Here is a 21,039-nt window from a genome sequence, read left to right as displayed (position 1 = left end):
GGCCAAAATAAATTCAGCTAATGCTCTGTCCACAGCAGCTCATTCCTTTGCTTTCGTGCCCACACTCCTGTCTGCTCCTCCGAGTCAGGGCCCGACTGTAATACTGCACTGTAATACTATCGAAGACTATTAAAAAGCACCTCATACAAGCACAGTCCAAATAAACTATCCCTTAAAATGTCTAGTCAACGTTGGGCTGGATCCAAGTTCAACCTGGCAAGGTGCACCTGAGCTGATAAAGAGGCCTCGGTCTGGCCACACCCAGCCGCCTGTTTGCTAACGCTGTCTCCCTGGTGGCTACCAACACATGCATTTCGTGCCTAGGTTATCATTATTTGTCATCTTTATTGAATTCTCATTTAACGTTTTTATATCGACAAAGTCGTAAAATAGCGGATGGAACGAAGCAGTTCAGGAAAGAGCGGTTAAACTGGTGTAAGCATAAGCTGGCGTGGGAATAAATACCTCAAAGCTCTAATTAAAACACGTTTTACTAAGAGTTGGCAGAGTTTGTCTTGTTGTGAACGTACTCTGAGCTCGGCTTGCAAGTGGGAGAACGTCTTCCGGCCTGTGAAGTGGAAAATACTTTGAATGTTGGACCGGGACGACTGTTTACACGCGAACGAAGTTCCTGTAGGTGCGTGTTTACATGCACGTTATCTCACCGAAGCATAGTCCGAATTTTTCTGATGCCACTCGATCCTACACGTGAGCGGTGCCAGGGCTCAGTGGCACTCAAGTGTCAGAGGATGAGTGACTCCCATGATTTAGCGGAAATCCGAAAGAGTTTATAGTTTACACTTCACTGCACGTGAAATCTTTATTGGAATCTCAGTGTACTCGAGGCCCAATTTGGATGCTGCAGGATTTCAGTGGAATTCTAAACCACGGAAAAAACAAGTGGCAGGTCGCTGCAGCTTCAACACCCAGCAGCTGTCTTTACAAGGACACTAATAGTCTGAATAAATCTTCCTAATAACCACGTTAACACTCAATCAGGTTCTTTCTGTGCATGTTTTCCCCACGTAACATGACAAGTTTGATCTTCTTTTTCTGTTATGTTCCCGGCGTAAACGTTCTCCTCTGATTGATTGATGTTTTTGTACAGTTGGTGCTGTGGGCAGCAATTTGGGGGTTAGATGCTTGCTTGGCATGGACACGGCGGGACGCCTTGGTCCCAAGCTGCACCTCTAATTCTCCTTCATGTGCAACATACTGTGAGCTGCAGATATGTATAGCCTGTATAAAAACATGCAGCAAGTCAGCACCATCAATAGCATTTAATAGCTACTCCACAGCGTGTTGGTAGATGGGATAGTGTAGCCAGGGGATTTCTCTGAAGCTTAAAGGTCTAATAGCTTTATCAAACGGCTCCTTGGAAAATCTTAGCTCCTAAAAACCATGTAAACACATGATCAGATTCTCTCTTTGCATATTTGCCCCATGTAACGTGACAAGATTCCAGGAAGAACTGAAAATCTTCCTTTTCCGTTATGTTCCCGGCAGATATGATGCTCCACAGCGGGCAGAACCTCTTTGTCATAAACGTTCTGCTCTGATTGATGTTTTTGGGACATATAAATGCACACACTGCACCAGTCAAAGGTTCGGACACTCGTCTTATTCAGTGTATTTTGTAAAACTGAAGATATAAAGCCAGAATCCATGCAGGCAGCTCCGTCTGAATCGTCTTCTGTCGACATTCTGATTCATTGATCAAAGTCAGCTCTTGTGCTACATACTGTGAGCTGCAGATATGCATAGCCTGTATAAAAACAGGCAGCAACTCAGCACCGCCAGTAGCATTTAATAGTACTCCACAGCGTTTTGTTGGATGGGATAGTGTAGCCAGGTGATTTCTCTGAAGCCTTCTCTCTGTACGCCAGCTAAAGGTCTAATAACTTTATCAAACGGTTGATGTCCAGCCTCCGTGGAAAATCTTAGCTAAGTTTCCAGGAGGGATTGAAAATCTGAAAATGGCGACGGCAAAACAATCAGATTTTCAAACATCTTCTTTTTCTGTTATCTTTGTCACAATCGTTCTGTTCTGATTGATGTTCTTGGGGCATATAAAGGCACGCTGCACCAGTCAAACGTTTGGACACGTTCTCATTCAGTGTCAGAATCCATGCATGCAGCCACGTTGAAAACATGGCTCCATCTCCATCACCTTCTGTCGACATTCTGATTCATAGTTTGGTCCGTGCACACGCGCTCGTATCTTATCAGATCATGAACTGTAGCGTCCATGTAACTGCAGCCGTTGTTGATATTCAGAAACTGGATTCTTTTAGTCGGGATAAAATTTGCATGTTTCTGAACCAAACCCAAAGCAAACACAGGATTTTTGCCAATCATGATTTTAGAGTTTACTACTCAACTCAACATAATGAACCTCTTCTGCTAGGTATGCTTTAAACTGAGTTTCTATGCTGCAGCTCTTGTTCCTTGACCTGAATGACAACGTGCTGGTACGATCACGGGGGGGGGGGGGGCTTTGAGGGGAGGGGCCTCTGTGGATCATCCCACAGATACTTGATCAGTTTGGGATCTAGTGAATTTGGAGGCCAGGTCAACACCTTGTGCTGTTCTTCATGTTTTTTTTTTAGTTGTTCCTAAAGCGTTTTTGTGGCTGCATCCTGCTGGGGATGGCTGCTGAACATCAAGGAGTGTCATTACTATGGGGTGGGGGTGCCTGGTCTGGTCTAGGTGGGTGATACATGTCTAAGTAACCTTCACACCAATGAATGCCAGGTCCAAAAGTTTCCCAGCAGAACACTGAACTGTCACAAGATGGTTGATGTTATTCACTCCTCCTCCTGTTGGTCATAATGTTGTGGCTGATCGGTGTATCTCTTGAAGGCTGCAGCCAAGAAGCTCGCTCACATGACTGAGCCACGTCACAATATCAGATGATGAGTGTCAGATTATCATCGACTTCATACCGTGGACAGGAGTCTTAACAGATAAGGACAGATAAACGTAGCCGTGTACAGACTGAGGCCGACCTCAAGTCCCTTCGGGGCCGCTCCAGAAGGCCACCTGCACGGCTGATAACACAAGGGCCTTGTTGCAAGGACTGCAACACCAAGGCCTGCCGACGACGAGGGAAGAGAACGCAATGAAAGCTTGCTGCTCGGCATTTATCTGAGCGTAGGAAAATAAATCACGTAACATCTCCTCCTGGGTCAGACACACTGACATAATGCATAGGATCAGAAGATTTAGCTCCGCTCTGAAGGACGCGGTAACGTCATGCTGTATCACTCACTGGGTCAAGTGTAGAGGAGAAATACACCCCTCTTTGTCGCTTACTCGAAAATAATTAGACATTGGCCTTTAGGTGTATACAAGGCTTTCTGTTCCCTAACCATAATGTAAACTGACTTCGTAATCCAGCAGTTAAAACGCCATCAAAAAAAGATCACATTAAACACACCATAACTCTGTTAAGCTGATTGCATTCAGATGAATAAACCTCCCCGTTAAACGTGCGTCACGATGAAAGCGGTGTTTGACGTGTATTATAACAGCGTGTATACACTATATGCAGGGACATGATATACCTGGGGCGCAGTACGCTTTATTTACACGGCACCTCTCTCGAAAGCCAACGTTACAGAGCGCTCCACAAAAACAAAGAATTAGCCGAAGATGAAGGCGGCTCCGCGGCAAGAAAAGCCGTAAGAAGTTTGCAATTAGCCGAAGATCTGCGTCAGAGGTCTTTTAAGCTGCGAGGCAGGTTTTATTAATATACTGTGAGGTGAAAGGGAGGGAGGGGGAAGGGGGTGCGTATCAGGAGGCGGTTGTAGTCTGGGGCCGCTCGCCAGCAACGGTGCAGCAGCAGCAGCAGCAGCAGCAGCAGCAGCAGCAGCCGTGGTTATAAGAGACGGCTCGGTCGGATCTGGGCGCACATTTTTAGCTCCAGCGTGACTTCCTGCAGATATTATCTCCAGTGTCCTTGTACATTAAAGTCTGTGGATGTCCTCAGAAATTAAGACTGAAAACTTGATGTGTAGCAGGAAGGATGAACTAGTTGCATTGTGGGTAATGTAGTATCCAGCGTTTTTGAGGTGAACTGAGACTAAAAAAGTAGGTTTTCCTTTGGTGCACATTTTGAATCCTTCTTATCTGAAAGGATTGTAATACCCACAGCAACAGATTACATACAAAAGGAATAGAATGAGCTGCAGTAGCTGCATTTATAAGGGTGCTGGTATTTCACTAATAATCAGAACAAAATGCCTCATGAAACCACCTCAGTCAGAACATACCTGTCTAATCAGATGTAGAGGGGTGGTGTCAACTTTTGATAATCCATTCAAAAGTGAAATATTAGCTCCTAATATCTGATTGTTCCTCTCTGATTGGAAAAGATCCATTCTTTCTGAGTGTGTTTGCACCACGTGGGGTAAACGCCACGTCCAAATGGATGAAGTTGGAATCGATGCAGGCATAAAACACATATATCTTTATCAGATAATGTTATTTAGCGTCCATGTATACAGTCAAGTTGAAACCTCTGATCAGAAGGATTTCAGTCAGGTTGTAAAACTGTTGTTAATATTCAGAAATGTGCCCAAATTGGACTCTTTAGCTCAAAAAACATATTTTTGGACTAAACGCAAACAGATAACTGGAGTTTGCCAACACGAGTATCATACTTTTTTGAGTTTACATAGTGACTCTTTAAATTACTTTCAATTAATAACTTTAAATTTGGTTTTTGTGCAGCGGCTCTTTGAGTTATAGGCTAGTACTTTCCCAGTGACAATGCTAAAATGCTCTATTGAGAGAAGTATTTCCAGCATTAAGGCTCTTTTAGAGTACTGCAGGACATAGACTGATGAGCGCACAGGTATAAATGACTGGGACCAGCGTAGGCTACGTACGTAGGATACGGTGTCTGTGTCCCGCAATAGAGGTCCCACAGGTCCCATACGTCTGGGTCCAGTACATCTAGATCCCATACGTCTAGGTCCAGTACGTCTAGGTCCCGTACGTCTAGGTCCAGTACGTCTAGGTCCCATACGTCTAGGTCCAGTACGTCTAGGACCTAGACGCCGTAACCTACGCCGGTGCGAGCCATTTATACTTGTGCGCTCATCAGTCTGGCTCTCTCTGCACCAACACCACCCAAACACTAGTCGGCGCTGTGTTTTTTTTTGCCAGTGGGGTTAATTTTTGTTTCCACTTCCTGCTTCACTGTCAACAACGGCGACTGAAACATTCGCCAAAATTTCACCGAAGACAAGTCGTACAAATGTTTGTATCTCTGAACCTCCTCAGTTAACCTTTCCTCCATGTGTTCCATCTTTATTGATCCAAAACAATCAATTTGAAAATTATGGAGAAGGAGCCGGAAATACTAAAGCGGTAAAACGTGCTACGGCGCTATGCTACGGTGCTAGGGTCTGAGCAGGGTCTGGTAGGGCTCTGCGCTGTTGCCGTAGCTCCTGCTTCAAATTAATGCAGAAGTCTAAACCGCTTATTAGTTAAGAAGACTCACCGGCGCCTCTTCTCTTTGAGAAAACTAAGAAAAAACTACATCTCTTCAGCCGTCCTGGTGAACTTCCACCGCCGTGCTATTCAGAGAATCCTAACCAGCTGTATTCAGTCTGATATGGGAACTGCTCAGGGTGGTGAAAACTGCCTCTACTTCCTGCCATCAAAGACATCCACAGCAAAATGCTTCCCACCCAGCAAGATGAACTGTCTGCCCTCCGACTTTCAGGTAGACGCTACAGGTAGTCACAGTCCAAAGCCATGGCACCAGAACAGCCTTTCCCCCACAGCTGTCTAGATACTGAACTCCACGCTAACCCCAACTACGCTGCAGAACCCCTCCAGACACTTTACTACCACTCATATATTCATTAACCATAGTTTGTACCTATCCTGTTATAACTGCCCTAGGTTCTATGAACCACACACTTCTAGTTAGATGTTTTTAGGTGTTTTGACACTATGCTTAGTGGCTGAAGTGGTTGATTGTGTTGATAACGTGATTTAGTTCCCTCTTCTGGCTTTCTGCAAACTCTAATGTCATCTAATGTCTACTATCTCGTCTCTCTTTAAATATTTTTCTCCTCTTTCCTGCCTCTTCTCACGAGTCTCTATGAATCAAGCGTCGGCCTTTTCTCAGTCTTCCACAACAATCCCATCGATCTTGCTCCCGCCACTCGTCCTCAAGAAGCTTTCGTCCCCATCATTTCACTCGCTTCCCTCCCTCCGTCTTTCCGTGAGGATTTTGTCACCTAGAAGGGATGGCGTCCGCTGACAGCCTCCTCCTTCGCTTCCTCCGTCACCTCCTAACTCCTCTGACTGATCCCTCTCCAGATTGCTGTCTCTCTCTCACTCTCTCTCTCTCTCTCTCTCTCAGCCATGATTACCGACCCGTCCCCATTTCTGCTGCCTTCCTTCCTGCTCTGTTTCACATCTGGCCGTGTCGTCCTCAAATAAAACAAAATCACTCATTTTCCCATGAAGCCGACCCTCGACCACACTGATATATCTGGAGTCTGGTCGCTGTCACCAAACAGTCGACCAGGATTCAGTCCCCTCGGCCTGTTGCCCTTTTGTTGTTCTTGGTCTTTTCTTACTGACTCCTATGGGTCAACTCTTAGCTTGACTAACCGACACCATGAGACGGTGATTCCTGCTCAGCTTTTCAAGAATGCCTTTGTGCTCAGAGACAAACAAGTGTGATGTCAGTGACAACACAACCCTGGTATCGTCATCAAACCTCCCCTCAGGAGACGTATATCATTTGACTTCTTGAACACTTTTCAGCAACAAACAGCCTCTCCAGTTTAAGGACACTGTCTACAACCTAACCCGAACTAATATGCGTTTATGCAGCATAAAATATCCTCCAGATGAAATCATAGTATACACTGATCAAGCATAACATTATGACCACCTTCCTAATATTGTGTAGGTCTCCCTTGCGCCTCCAAAACAGTCGTGGCTCATCAGAGAATGGACATGGGCCTTCTGAGGGTGTCCTGTGGTGTCCGGCCTTTGGGTCCTATGGGTTGAAGGGAGGGGCCTCTGTGGATCATCCCACAGATACTTGATCAGTTTGGGATCTGGTGGATTTGGAGGCCAGGTCAACACCTTCTGCTGTTCTTCATGTTCTTTTGAGTTGTTCCTAAAGTGTTTTTGTGGTTGCATCCTGCTGGGGATGGCTGCTGAACATCAGATCAAGATGCTCGATGTTATTTACTTCTCCTGTCAGTGGTTTTAATGTTGCGGCTGATCGGCGTATGTGTTTACATGTTTAACTTCAATCAGAAAATAACTTTTATTGACAAAGTGGTTCTGCTGCTGAGGAGCATCAGAAATATAACAGATGTTTTTTTCCCCAAACGCCAAAATGTTTCCACATTTCCATCGTTGCTGTCCACATGGGTTCCATCTCAGTTCATCTTTTCAAACACTTCTAGTTTCAACAACTGGTTGTTTTTCCACCTCCATGTTTCCGTCCCTCCTGGAAACTCCTCACCTGATGTTTTACCCCACGTGGAGCAAACATGCTCAAACAGCATGGTTTTATTCCAACTAGAGAGAAACCATCACATGAAGAGTTTTCATGATTATCAGGAGATGATACTGTCTTATTAAACATATTTTACACCACCCCTCTCAACCTGATTTGAAAATTCCTTCTGATCAGGTCAGTCTGTTCGGACTGAAGTGGCTACATGAGGCATTTTTACTCAGATGGTGAGTGCAGTCATTGTCCACATAAATGCAGCTACTGTTGGCTATTCAAAAGAGGCGATCTGATGATTTGTCGAGACAAGTGAGTTTTAAAGATCTTGGTAAAACAATTTATTTTCTTGGGAGGACAGTCAAATAAAGAGAGGCCTATAAAAATAAAAAAATACCTATAATAAGTCCAAAAAAAGGCACCTGGACTTGTTGAGTTTTTTGAGAAGACGTTTCACCACTCATCCGAGTAGCTTCTTCAGTTCTAGGGGACTGGTGGGAAGTCTGAAGCAAGGAGTTCCTATTTAAACCTCAGACTTCCCACCAGTCCCCTAGAACTGAAGAAGCTACTCGGATGAGTGGTGAAACGTCTTCTCAAAAAACTCCAGTTGCCTTTTTTTGAAACTTTTTTTGGATATATCATGACCTGGATAACTGGGAACCTTCACAGATACCTATAATAAGGTCTTCTGTTGCTTTAAAGAAATAATCACTTGTTGTCTTTTGTCTGTGAAGCAGTTCCAGGCAGTATTTTACTTGTTTTTGCAGAAAGAAATCACAGACACCTTCACGCACCTGCTTTGCATTTGCAGGAAAAACACAAAGATCCGCGTGCAGGTACATTATGCCATGTTTTAAATGCCCTAACGTGAAGCTGAGTGACTGTGACTCTACAGGAACAGACGATTAAAGCTTGCACAGTTTTAGGTTTAAGATTTCTCCTCAGGCTTCACTTGATTAGCTTGGCTGAGGATTGTCGGAAAGGTGCAAGGCTGCGACATTTAAATCTGAATCTAGCAGAAGATTTTGTTGGGTTTTCTCGATGCAAAGCTCCATCAGTCCAACCCTGGTGTAAGCAGAAGTTTTTGAACTTGTAATCCGTCTCTGAACTTTGACCTTGAAGATGGTCCGACTGTGTTTCGTAAGATAACAGCGGGACAATATTCCTCTCTCTCGGGCCATTGTGTGTTTTTGTGCATCCTTGGCTCCTCTCCTGTATGTTTAGCTCATGTTTTATGCTTCGACAAACGCTCATGGACAAACGACAGGCGCTACGGCGCATGTAAGAAAAAAATACTGGCACCGGCCGTCGTGTTTGCGCAATGAAGATCCGTGTCAACAAAATTCCCCTGTTTCCTAAAGTGCAGCGCCAAAGGAGTTTTTTTTTTTTGTGTTTGATGACGTTCAGTTAGGGATTAGAAGCGGTTACTCGAGATTAGTTGCGGGTAGAAATATGTCCAACTTTAAGCCCAATTACCGCTGACAAATAACGCTGTAATGACGGGCGTTGGAGTCATCTACTCCTGTCTAACTCGCAGCTTTAGTCATACACCGTGTTTGTGCTAGCATGCGTTATCATGGGGCTTGTGCCTGTGGTGGAATTAGCCGAAAATCCTCCTCCCCCTCTTTTCCTTTATCTCCCCTCTCTGTTTTTGCGCCGAGAGAATAGATGTTTCTCTTCAGAGAAACCTTAATGTGGAACATTCCCCCGGAGGTTATGAGTCTGTTTATGAACATTAGCTGCAAAGAAAGAAAGAGAGAAGAAGAAAAAAACGCACCTCTTCTCAACAGAGACAAAGAAAAGTGTCTCGCCAGGGTAGAGCTTGCTCAAAGCTAACTGGACACATGCTGGTTAATACCTGGCCACATGTGTCGGTGTTTGTGATATAGTAAACAGCTGATTCACCGTGCGGCGTAAGCATATGTGTGCGTGCATATGCTCAAAGGATGCACATGCAGCCGAGTTCACACCAGAGTGACGCATGTGGTTAAGAAGCCCGCTGAATCTTCCCAGACAGGCTGCAAACACACACACACACACACACACACACACATATGTATATATATACACACACACAGCAGAGTGTGTGAGGCCTCTGCAGCAGGATTATGCAGGTAAACCTGTGAGTTCAATCAGTGGCTGGTGGCTAATACCTTCTAAAGACGTTTGCAGGGCACGGCTCCGTTCTGGACGGCTTACGTTGCAGGGGAAACATCCATGTTTGCACCGTAGGGGATGTCATCACAACATCTGATGGGCAGATATTTGTTGTTTTAGAAAACTATCTCTATCCTGTTTCACTCCACGCGTCGACCTCGTTGGAGGAAACACCCGCCTGGTTGCTCTGTGTGTGTGGACTTAAAGCAGCTGAAAGTAGGGAGTGAGACAGAAGATTAAAGCAGGGGCAGACAGGACAGGTTGAGCGTGGAGAAGCACTATGCCAGTATGCTCCTGGACATCAATGGTAAAATGGTAAGAAGTGTTTGTGCGCTTTTTTTTGGGGGGGGGGGGGTTCTTATGTGGAAAGCCTGTGAGCGACTCTCAACATCTGTTCTTTCTCCTGCAGGTTTCAGCTACTGAAGAATGTGTGGGACCAATGAGACTGACCCAAGAGCCCATCCAGGTAAGAGCGAACAGATTTAGCGTCGTGCGTGGAGCTACTTTTGTAATGTTCAAGAACTTGAAGGCATGAAGCTGATGAGAAAATCGAGGGCCTCCTCTGCACAAGTGCACAAATATTAACCTTAGTTGCATCTTCAGATTTTGCAGAAGTGTATTTTTTGTGCACTTCAGTTCAGGATATGAGCAAAATGTATATATTTCTCAGTCAAACTCTACTATTCAGCTTTTATTTCCCTGCAGGATTCCATTTAAATTAGGAAACAATCAAACTTGCTTGTATTCTTGTGCGAGGTTCAGGTTGCACTGGGTTTTTCTGCAAATATAATCGTTATCCTGTGAGGAAACTAACTCAAAAACAACATGCTATTTATGTTTTTAAGAATTAAGGGACAAAGAAAATTGAGAATACTCTAAAAGTAATGTCATGAACTGCTTATATTGTCTATTTTTTATAAAAGTAATGCATACTTTGGTTAATTTGCTGTAGTTTGGATGGATTTCTAACCTAATCGTCCCTCCGACACCTTTGTCTGTCCTCTGCAATGTCAGCCCGCCTCGGATTTCGCCTCACCCCCCCCTCCTCCCGGTCAAGAACTTGGGAATATTGCGGGGATAGCTCGGGTTGACTCAGGGATTGTCTGTCCTCATCCTCTGGTTAGGGATTAGGACGGGGCGCTAGTAAGATTTATCCTTACGTAACAAAGAAAGTAAGAGCTCCAGAAGGTTACCAGCTGGTTGGGATGTGTAAGCATTCCTCCGCGCTGGCAGCTCCTTTCGTCGGAGAACCGGCTACTTTATTAGGTGCTCATTTATTGCTTTGATTTAATTTGCTCCGGTTTTGAGGCTGAGCCGGTTTGACCGATCTCCAGGGGGTTTCTGAGTTCAGCTCAGCTCGGCTCGCGCTCCGGCGTAGATGTGATGTGAGAGGCCTGGCATGCCGCTCGTGTTCCCGCTGAGCTACAGTATCCCGCTCTATCGCTTGCTTCGCCCCGCCGCCCCGATTCCCCGAGCCAAAACGCATTGTAGCAGGAATCTCTGGCAGCGTGCAGGCAGGTGAAGGGACCGAGGGCTTTATTAAAAAGCCTCGTAAGACCTCGTCTCATGCCCCATAAAACCCTTAAACTGCTTCTCCCAAAACCTTCTTCTTTTTTTTTGGAGTTGCACCTCCAGCCCTCTGCAGGCTCCGTGACCTAACCTGCCCTCTCCCGCTTCACTCCTTCCTTATGAACAGAGAGATGAAAAGGGAGATAAAGTGCTCAGCAGGAGACGGTCATATATCGGGAGTGCGCCTTGACATTTACTGTTACGGCCTCGGAGGGCTGGAGAGTTTCAACTTCTCCAGATCCCCCCCCCAGTCCACCCACCCCCTCCTTCGGCTTATTTATTGAGTCCCGTGTCTCACTCGTTACACAGATACGTGAACATAAAGCAGCTCCTATGTTATGTGAGTTCTTACGCGTGTACTTTGTGTATTTATAGAGGCGTGAAAAACCTAAAAGTTTTCTCGTTCTTACTCTGAACTTTTAGTATTTCCTGTTATTTTGCTGCACTAGGACATTTATTAACTGCCAGTATTAAAAAAAAAAAAAAAACATTATAGGAATATGAATTTATAATTTATTATAATTTATTTATTGCCAATAAGTTGTTAATTGTTTGTTCACTGTTCCCAGCCTCTGCAGTGTAAAAAAAAAAGACAAAAAACTTAATAAATTTTATAGTTTTGGATTGTTGAAACTGAAAATCTGGACCAAAAGAAGTCCTGATTTCTAGTATGTTATTTGCAAGTGGACCGAGAGAGTACAAGAATCTGGACGACGTTACGTCCAAATTTATTACAAAGACCAAAAAGAGGAATTACATTTCCTTCACTTTTCTTTCCTTTCTGTTCTTTTCCTTTCCTCTGTCCTCCTCTCATTTCATTTCCTTTCCTTGTGAGCCAACAGAGCCAACACAAAAAAAAAATCGTAGACCATGTTTTGTCCAAATTTATGACAAAGATTAAAATTTATTGTTTTAATTTAGGTAATTCTACCTTCTACTCTCTTTCTCTTCCTTCTCTCTCTCCTCTTCTTTCTTTATCTTAACTTTCATTTCATTTCCTCTCCTCTTTTCTTTTTTTCCTTCGCTTTGATCACCATTGATTTTCATTTTTCCTCTCCTCATCAAAAGCCTTAAGTACCTGACGGGTTAACGGCTTCATTTAAACCAGCCAGAACATTATGATCCCTTCACGTGGCCTTTGTGTAATCACCTATTGATAATTTGAGCAGTCAGTCATCCAAAAATAACAATAAAACAAAGGCAACTGGGCTCATCCAAGGAGCTTCTTAAGCTCTGAATGAACTGGTGCGGAGTTTAGGTTTTTATCAGGAACACCTGTGGACCACCCACAGGTGTTTCTGATAAAAACCTTCCTAACTGAAAACTCACATGACTAGGGCCTGTTAACCACCCCACCCCCCAATATTGGGTGGAAAAACGGTATGTTCCCCAAAAAAACCCCAGACTTCCTCCTTTAAATCTCTACCTAAAAGATACTTTAGATTCACTAAACTAAACCTAAACTGTAAACCGTGTCACTGAAGGAAAAGTACAATTAAGATATAATCAGGAAATATTCGATCTATTCAAGCGTTCCACAGATTCATTTCATTGTGACATGTCGAAATTACTTAAGTCATCAGTACATTGACTAATGTTCAAGAAGGTTCTGGATTCGCATCCATGGGCCAACTTGGCCCTTTCTGTGTGGATGTTCTCCCAGTGTCTGCGTGGGTTCTCTCCAGGTTCTCCAGCTTCCTCCCACTGTCCAAAGACATGCTGGTTAGGTTCATTGGTGACTCTAAATTGGCCGTAGGTGTGAGTGTCTCTTTGTGTTAGCCCTACAACGGCTGGGATAGGCTCCAACCTATCCAAAGTAGACTACTTTGGAAGCGATTCAGCGGTCCACCTATGCCTGAAGGACAAAGGTCGCTCCTTTGAAGACAACAACGTCCAACTCTTAACCATACAAGACAGATGACTTGAAAGAGGAGTAAAGGAAGACATCTATGTTAGATTGGGAAAAAACTTCTCTGAACAGAGGAGGTGGACTGAGATATAATCTGCAGTCCTAACCTCCGTCCCCAAGAAGAAGTTTCAACCCCATTCAGACCTCGAGTCTGGAGCCACTGATTGATAACGGGTCGTTAGAGCGTCACCTTAATTAGGGAAAGAGGACCGGGACAAACAGTTCACCCTCAAAGACAGATAAATCGTTGAGGGTGGACTTAACAGAAACAGTTCAAGCGAGTTTCTGATGGGCCACAACCACAGATGTTCCTTTTTAAACCTCAACTTCCCACCAGTCACCAGAAGCTACTCGGATGAAACGTCTTCTCAAAAAAAACTCTCCAAGTCCCGGTGCCTTTCTTAAATACTTTTCGGATACTACATTTTCTAATAAGAAAGACACAAACAGTCTTTATCCATGCAGCATCATCTCTGCTGTTGTTCAGTCTCCCTCACAGATTAAGTGCTCAGAGCTAGTTAGCCCCTCTGACTCCTCTCTCCCTCTCTCCCTCTCTCCCTCCCTCAGTGTATGTGTGTGTGTTTGGGAATCTCCCGACGCTGGATGGCATCTGGCTTGCGTGTGCAAACATGGCGGATTAACCTCTGAACCCTGAAAATGTGAGTCAGCTCGCGGCGGCAGCCCGAGGATAAGCCTCCGTGCCAACCGAGCGCTAGCACGCCGCGAGGCCGGCGGGGTGACGAGCGCGCCTGTTTGTGCAGCTCGGCACGTTTCAAATTAGAAACCGTAAACCCGCAGCCGCTTGCGCACCTTCAACGGCGAGTCACATGTGAAGAAGTGCGACAGAGCCGACGTCAGTGCGATGGCTCGGGGGGTATTAAGACCGACGGCGCCTCCTAGCAGGCCCCCGTCGCCGGTGACATGTTTGGGTGGCAGGTCAGAGACGTGTGCGGTCTGCGTCGTCTCGGGGTCCGCGGGGTAATGTGCGTGTGGAATTTCACATGCTAGCACCATGGTTACACAAAGCAGTGCCATGGTTACACAAGCCAGAACAGGATCAAAGACTGTGGACCTTTCACAGGCCCTCACCAGGACGGGCCCGTCCTCTGCCTCTCTCCTTTCTTTTTGCATCATATTCTCACCTGCTCTTTTCTGTTTTCTGTCTTTTCCTTCTACCAAGACGGCAAAAGCAGATTTCATACTATGAATTGAACTCTAAAACAGCACAGGGAGCGTGGACGACCTTCGATCCCTTCTACTTATTTCACCCACTCACTCATTATCTCCTCCTCCCCCCCCCTTCTCTCTTTGTCTCTCCCCGTGCTGCACCTCCGTGACTCCCTCCGTCACTCTATCCTTTGTTGTCCTTAGAGGGAGTCGGGAGGTGATGCTGCTGCGAGGCAGAGCCGAGTGCTGTTGGTTCTGGCTGCGGCCCAGCTGCGTGCGCGAGGGCCATGCGCAGTATTTCCTCACCACTGTACCAAAGGTGGCTGCTGCGTTCGGGGGTCAAAAAAAAAAACACAGCGTGGGATCAAAAACACGAACGAGTGCGCGCGCCCCTTCCAGGGCTTCACGTCTGTCGCTGTGAAACAAAGACGTTATCTGTGATTCTGGGCCGATTCACCGGCGTTTACGTGGTTATTTAGCTCGTCATTTATTTTAACTGCTACCTGTTCAGGATCACGCTTGGAGAAAAAACTAGGCGCACGAGTTGAAAACTTATCACGGGGGGGAAAAGGCAAGCAGGCAGATGAACACGCTGGCAATTATGTGCAGTTCATAAAAATTTCCAATTCTCCTGAGCTGAATGTGTATCTTGGGACTTAAAGAGGAAATCCACATATAGCCAGAGAACATGAAGAGTTCACATAGAAAGATCAGCAGGGCTGAGATTGAAGATCTAGTGTTCATCAATGGATTAAAATGAACAACAAGTTTAACAGACTGTGGCTTTTTAAGCATCAGTACTTCCTGTTGAAGGTTTATAAGTCACAGCTTTGCTTCCTAAAGGAAACTTGCATCAGTAATTTAAGCACGTGTGAATTCAACTTTCCGTGAAACTGTTTTGCCTCCATCCATGTTGGGTTTGGCAAGTCAGCGATGTAATAAATAATTAGAAATGTTATATTACAAAAAAAAAAATGACTGCAAAAGTCAAACAATCAAAACTACGAAAGCATGTCTTATCGAGGCTTGATGAGCTCTGAAAGTTTGGACTCTGTTCCGTGCATCGAGTTTCTGATTTCGGGGAAAAAATCTGAAACCCTGAGGGATGAATTTATGTTTCACGCTTTTGTTTTTTGCTTTAATTCAACTGATTATTTTCATATTAATGACAGTAGACTGAACTTTTGTTTGGATACAACCATTCAGTCAATTGACTCCAAAAAAAAGACAAATGATACCTTCTGGTGAAGGTACGGTATTTTTACCCTCAACTTTCTTTCCAGCTTCTTCTTGTTATATTGCTATTGAGAAGTCATATACATATACACCAACATATACACCGATCAGACATAACATTATGACCACCTTCCTAATATTGTGTGGGTCTCCCTTGTGCCTTCAAAACAGTTGGGACTCATCAGAGAATGGACATGGGCCTTCTGAGGGTGTCCTGTGGTGTCTGGTAACAGAATGTTGTTAGTGGGGGGGCCTTTGAGGGGAGGGGCCTCTGTGGATCATCCCACAGATACTTGATAAGTTTGGGATCTAGTGAATTTGGAGGCCAGGTCAACACCTTGTGCTGTTCTTCATGTTTTTTTTTTTTTTTTTAGTTGTTCCTAAAGCGTTTTTGTTTTGTTTTGGCTGTTGCCATCAAGGAGTGTCATTGCTATGGGGTGGGGGGTGTCTGGTCTGGTCTAGGTGGGTGCTACATGTCTAAGTAACATCCACACCAATGAATGTCAGGTCCAAAAGTTTCCCAGCAGAACATTGAACTGTCACAAGATGGTCAATGTTATTCACTTCTCCCGTCAGTGGTTTTAATCTCTGTATATTCTATAACAAGCATTGTATATATGTATTTGGAGCGTTGTCTCACCCAGGTGTCTCCATATCTTTCCGTCTCCTCAGGTCCTGCTGGTGTTCGCCAAGGAGGACAGCCAGAGCGACGCCTTCTGGTGGGCCTGCGACCGCGCTGGCTTCAGGTGTAACATCGCCCGGACACCTGAGTCGGCCGTCGAGTGTTTCCTCGACAAGCACCACGAGATCATTGTCATCGATGGACGAAACTCACGCTACTTTGAGCCTGAAGCTGTCTGCCGGTATGACTGCCTCCCGTATTCCGCATTTACTGAAGGACATAGAGGACATCTTATTGTTTGAAATCACACGAGAATATTGATACAGCACATGTTTGCACTGTAAACATGAAGTCACTTCTAAAGGCCGGTAACTAAAATAGGAAAAGAAACTGCCTGGGGCACAAATTCATACCTTGGTGTTGCTTTATACTTTAGATGTTTGTGCATATTGAGCAAACAAGACCCAGCAAGCCGGCGGTTGGACGTTTTCTGGTTGTCAGTGACGTCTGTAGGACTAATTTTCCTGGAGGTCAACGTTGGCACTAGTCGGAACCGGTGGCAGAACAAGTCGAAGAGAGGGATCAACTTAGCAAACGAATGCACAAGAAGAGAAAAGTCATCTAGAATCATCTAAAATCATCTAGAATTAATAACCTGTAGACCAATGATTAGCATGAATTACGAGAGACCAGCTCTGTACAATGGTTTCTAGCTCTTCCTTGCCTCCTAGCCTCCCAGCTAGTAGTTGCTCTTCTTAGCTTCCTAGCCATCCAACTAATAGTAGCTCCTCCTAGATTCCTAGCCTACCACCTACTAGTGGTACTTCTTAGCTTCCTAGCTTCCCAGCTAATAGTAGTTCTTCCTAGCTTCCTAGCCTCTCAGCTAGTAGTTGCTCCTCCTAGCTTCCTAGCCTCCCAGCTAATAGTAGCTCCTCTTAGCTTCCTAGCCTATCAGCTAATGAAAGCTCCTTATAGCTGCCTAGCTTCCCAGCTAATTGTAGCTCTTCTTGGCTTCCTAGCCTCCCAGCTAATACTAGCTCCTCCTTGCTTCCTAGCCTCCCAGCTAATAGTAGCTTTTCCTAGCCTTCCAGCTAACAGTAGCTCCTCATACCTTCCTAGCCTTCCGGCTAATTGCAGCTCTTTCTAGATTCCTAGCCTCCCAGCTAATAGAAGTTCTTCCTTTCCCACAGGCAGAGATGTATATGGCAGCTGTCCATTGCATGTAGTCTTTGTGGTGTGTTCAAGTGCACTTTTCTGTCCAGACACAGTTGCCCTTGGTTGCCTGTAATTTTTTGATGTCAATTTAATGTGTCCAGGCCTTAAGAGGCCCATGTAGATGCATTTTATAATGTTTGGGCAGAGCGAGGCTAACTGCTTCCTCCTGTTTCCAAGTCTTTATGCTAAGATAAACTAAACTGTGGGGGAAAGGCTTCATATTTACCCCAGAAACATGCGAGTGGTATCAATCTTCTCAGCTTACTCTTGGCAGGAAAGCAAATGAGCAGCTGCACTGGGACAACGATAAGGTTTCTCTTCTGTTGCCGTTTTCAGATCAGCTGTCAAACACGGTGTTTGACGTTGAAGAGTTTGATCAGCCTAATGCAAAACAGACATCATCTAATACACTTTAATTAAAGATAATTAATGCTGAAATTATTGTTATGTTCTGATCTGAAATCAGTCATATATTGTGCATTAATGGGAAGAGTTTGGGAGAGAAAGCTTTGGGAGTAATGGAGTGCTTGTTGGTGCCATCTGGTGCTCGCTGTAACATCTGCAACCTGCAAACAAATGAGTTAGCAGGAGAGCAACAGGTTGCTCTAAAAAGAAGCAGCAGATACCAAAAGAGCGGCCGCATAGCGAGCCAGAGCTACAAATTGTTTGTTTATATGAGAGTTGGATCGAGTCTCTCTTTTTTTTTCTTCTTCTTTTTTTTTTGTCCATTTTTCCACAGCAGCAGAAACATATTTGATAGTTGAATGACCCCATTCACTCCCTGCCAGCTGTTAAGTTTATACTGGTTGTACTGGTCTGTCCCCGCTATTACTTTGTGGCCTGCACAAGCATTTCAACATTTACTTAGCAAGTATTTTTAGTCCCACGTTTTGCACAAATTTCTACGACTTCCTGCCGAGTTCCTTGAGAATAAAATATCTTGCTGGTTTTGTAGCCTTAGCTCATTTAATGCTGTCAAACGTGGCTTTGAAGGTTCTGATTAATGCAAAGAACTAATAAAAACTGGACGTCCTTCTGCTTTCCGACATGTATTTAAAAGACGACTTACTCCTTATTATTTTTAGCCAAGACAAGTGACTGTTCGCTCTGTGTTTGATTTAGTTCTCCCCCAGACGTTAGCAGTTATTGTTAGATACGAGCCATCCAAAGCTCCACACCAAAAAACCACCACCGTATATTTTGTAGAGTGATTTATCGTAAGTGCTTCATTATTTCCCCCAAGTGAAAGAACAGATCCATTCGTCTCTCCTGTCTCCTGATTACCACACTTTGGCAGCTCCTCAGTGTTTGTCATCTCCTTCCCCCTCCTCCCATCCCTAACCCCCGTGAGGATCCCTGCCATCATCTGTTCCCTCCGCTCGTCTTTTCCTCGCCCACCTCCGGGCCACTTTCCCGTACTCGCTGCCAGCGGTGTGGCTTTGTGGCCGAACCTCTGAAGCACATGTTGTGTTTGGTGTTTCAGTGTCAAGCGCTGAAATGTTCTTGCCCTGTCTTTTGTGGCAATGACATCAACCCCCAGTCTTGCCCACATTGTTTGTCCTGTACCTGAGGCCAAGCCGCCGGTCCTGAGCTCAGAGTGTGGATGAAGTGAACTCCTGTTGACACGCCCGCCGAGTTTTAACCTGAGCTTGTTTTATTTCCAGGATGATCCGTGCCACGAAGCCCTCCGAAAACACGGTTATTCTGGCTGTTGTGCCGCAGAAGTAAGTCTGGTTTTCAGTATTACAGTATAGTTATATTAATGGGAACTTGTGTTTATTACTAATATTACCATGCAACAGAAATAAAATATTTAAATGCTCAAGGTAGATTACATAAAAATTACTATAATGGCTTATTTTTACTCTCCAAAATAATATTTTTTTAGTTTTTTAGGCAGTTTAACCCTCATACCTGATATGGACAAAAGTGTCCTTTTCAGGTTTTATTTTTTTGATTACTCAGTGTTGGTTATGCTTGCTGCTATGATATTTGGTAAAGGTGTGTATTTGTGAACAAATTTTGATATTTCAAAAACAAATTCCATAATACTCTATTTTTGCACTGTGTAACCTAAATAGTTACGTTGTTACCACTAAGCGACAAAAGTGTCCTCTTTTAAAATGTAATAACAATTATTTTATTGTCATAAAACTATTTTTGTAAATCTGACTCTACAAAATATCTAAAAATCCATCAAAATCAATCTTGCTACTGTTCATTGACATATCCAAGGCTCTAATAATCCCCCCCAAGAAAAATCCACTTTGCATTCAGATTATTTAAAATATTTCATTTCTTTGTGTTTTTTTTACGATACATTTTTGATGCCATCACAAACACTGGCATATAAAGGGTTAAAATATTGAACATTTGGTATTTATGATTAGGACTGAAGTAGATTAAAAGATTTATGTAAAAAATAAAAAGCAGAAAAAAATATTAACATATGCCATTTTTATGGCATTTTAAAAGAGGACACTTTTGTCCTTTAGTGGTAACAACGTAACTATTTTAAAATCAGGTATGAGGGTTAAGACACTTTTAGGATACTGCATAACCTACATACGTACGTAGCCCGGGGCGAGCCATTTATACTTACGCACTCATCAGTCTGTCTCGCTCTGTAACAACTCCACCCAAACACTAGTCTGCGCTGTGTCTTTTTTGCCAGTTGTGTTCGTTTTTGTTTCTTCTTCCTGCTTCACTTTCAACAATGGCGACTGAAACTTTCGCAGAGCATGAGTCGTACAAATGTTTGTATCTCCGAACCTCAATAATCAATAATTGGAATAATCAATAAAGATGGAATGCATCGAGGAAAGGTTAACTGAGGGGGTTCGGAGATACAAACATTTGTACGACTCATGTTCTGAGAAAGTTTCAGTCGCCATTCTTGAAAGTGAAGCAGGAAGTAGAAGCTAAAATTAACCCAACTGGCAAAAAAGACACTAGTAGGGTGGCGTTTTTACAGAATGAGCCAGACTGACAGCGTAAAAGTATAAACGGTTTGTACCGGCGTAGGCTACGTACGTAGGATACGCGTCTATGTCCCACAGTACTATATAAGAGCCTTAAACCACCTATAAGAGTCAGACCTTTAAATCCGATCCAATTTCTTAATCTATTTTACTTTTTCCTTGCATTATTTAATTATGTTAAGGCACTATGACATTTCCTTCCAAATTTTCACAGTAGAAATTTTGATGCTTTTGTTTTTTTTTTTTATATATATATACAGGCTTTTAATTTGAAAAAAAAAAAAGAATAAAATATAAATCTGGAAAAGTTTAGTTTCAATGGCTGATGAAAAAGCTCTAACATTGGAAAGTTTGCCCTGTGAGCGGTTATGTCAGGCTATAAAGCATAGCAGGCTACTTCAGTTCCAGGATGATGATGATGATTGTAGTTTCAGATGGTAATAACTCTTTTTCTGTCATTCTATAGACCGCCGGACCAGGAAGAGCCATCTGTTCTTCCTCTCCTCTGCGCCGGATTCAGCAGAGTACGTTCCAACTACTTTCCCCGTGCTCCGTTTCTCTAACAAGCGTAGGCCGTGAACACACGCTGCGATAAAATAGCAGCACGTTGCCAGTTTTGAAAGAGGAGGCACTTGTTGTCGGCGGTGTTTAACCCCCGTGTGAAAAAATAAATAAATAAATAAATGAC

At 44.0% G+C, this 21,039-nt stretch overlaps 1 protein-coding gene across 1 annotated transcript in view; it reads left to right on the top strand.

Moving 5' to 3' along the window:
• Positions 1 to 21,039, top strand: part of pde8b (phosphodiesterase 8B) — a gene marked incomplete at its 5' end in the record, with an annotated part of 46,881 nt that overhangs the window by 5,745 nt on the left and 20,097 nt on the right. The window contains 4 exons of the mRNA XM_084572155.1: positions 10,062 to 10,118; positions 16,206 to 16,396; positions 19,035 to 19,094; positions 20,818 to 20,875. Coding sequence (XP_084428281.1) covers positions 10,062 to 10,118; positions 16,206 to 16,396; positions 19,035 to 19,094; positions 20,818 to 20,875 — 366 coding nt within the window. The remainder of the gene's footprint in view (positions 1 to 10,061; positions 10,119 to 16,205; positions 16,397 to 19,034; positions 19,095 to 20,817; positions 20,876 to 21,039) is intronic.

The sequence above is a fragment of the Chelon labrosus genome, assembly GCF_963514085.1.
Source record: "Chelon labrosus genome assembly, chromosome: 22".
Lineage (NCBI taxonomy): Eukaryota > Metazoa > Chordata > Actinopteri > Mugiliformes > Mugilidae > Chelon > Chelon labrosus.
Note: the sequence above shows the minus strand (reverse complement) of the source record. Positions and strands in the feature narration are given on the sequence as shown.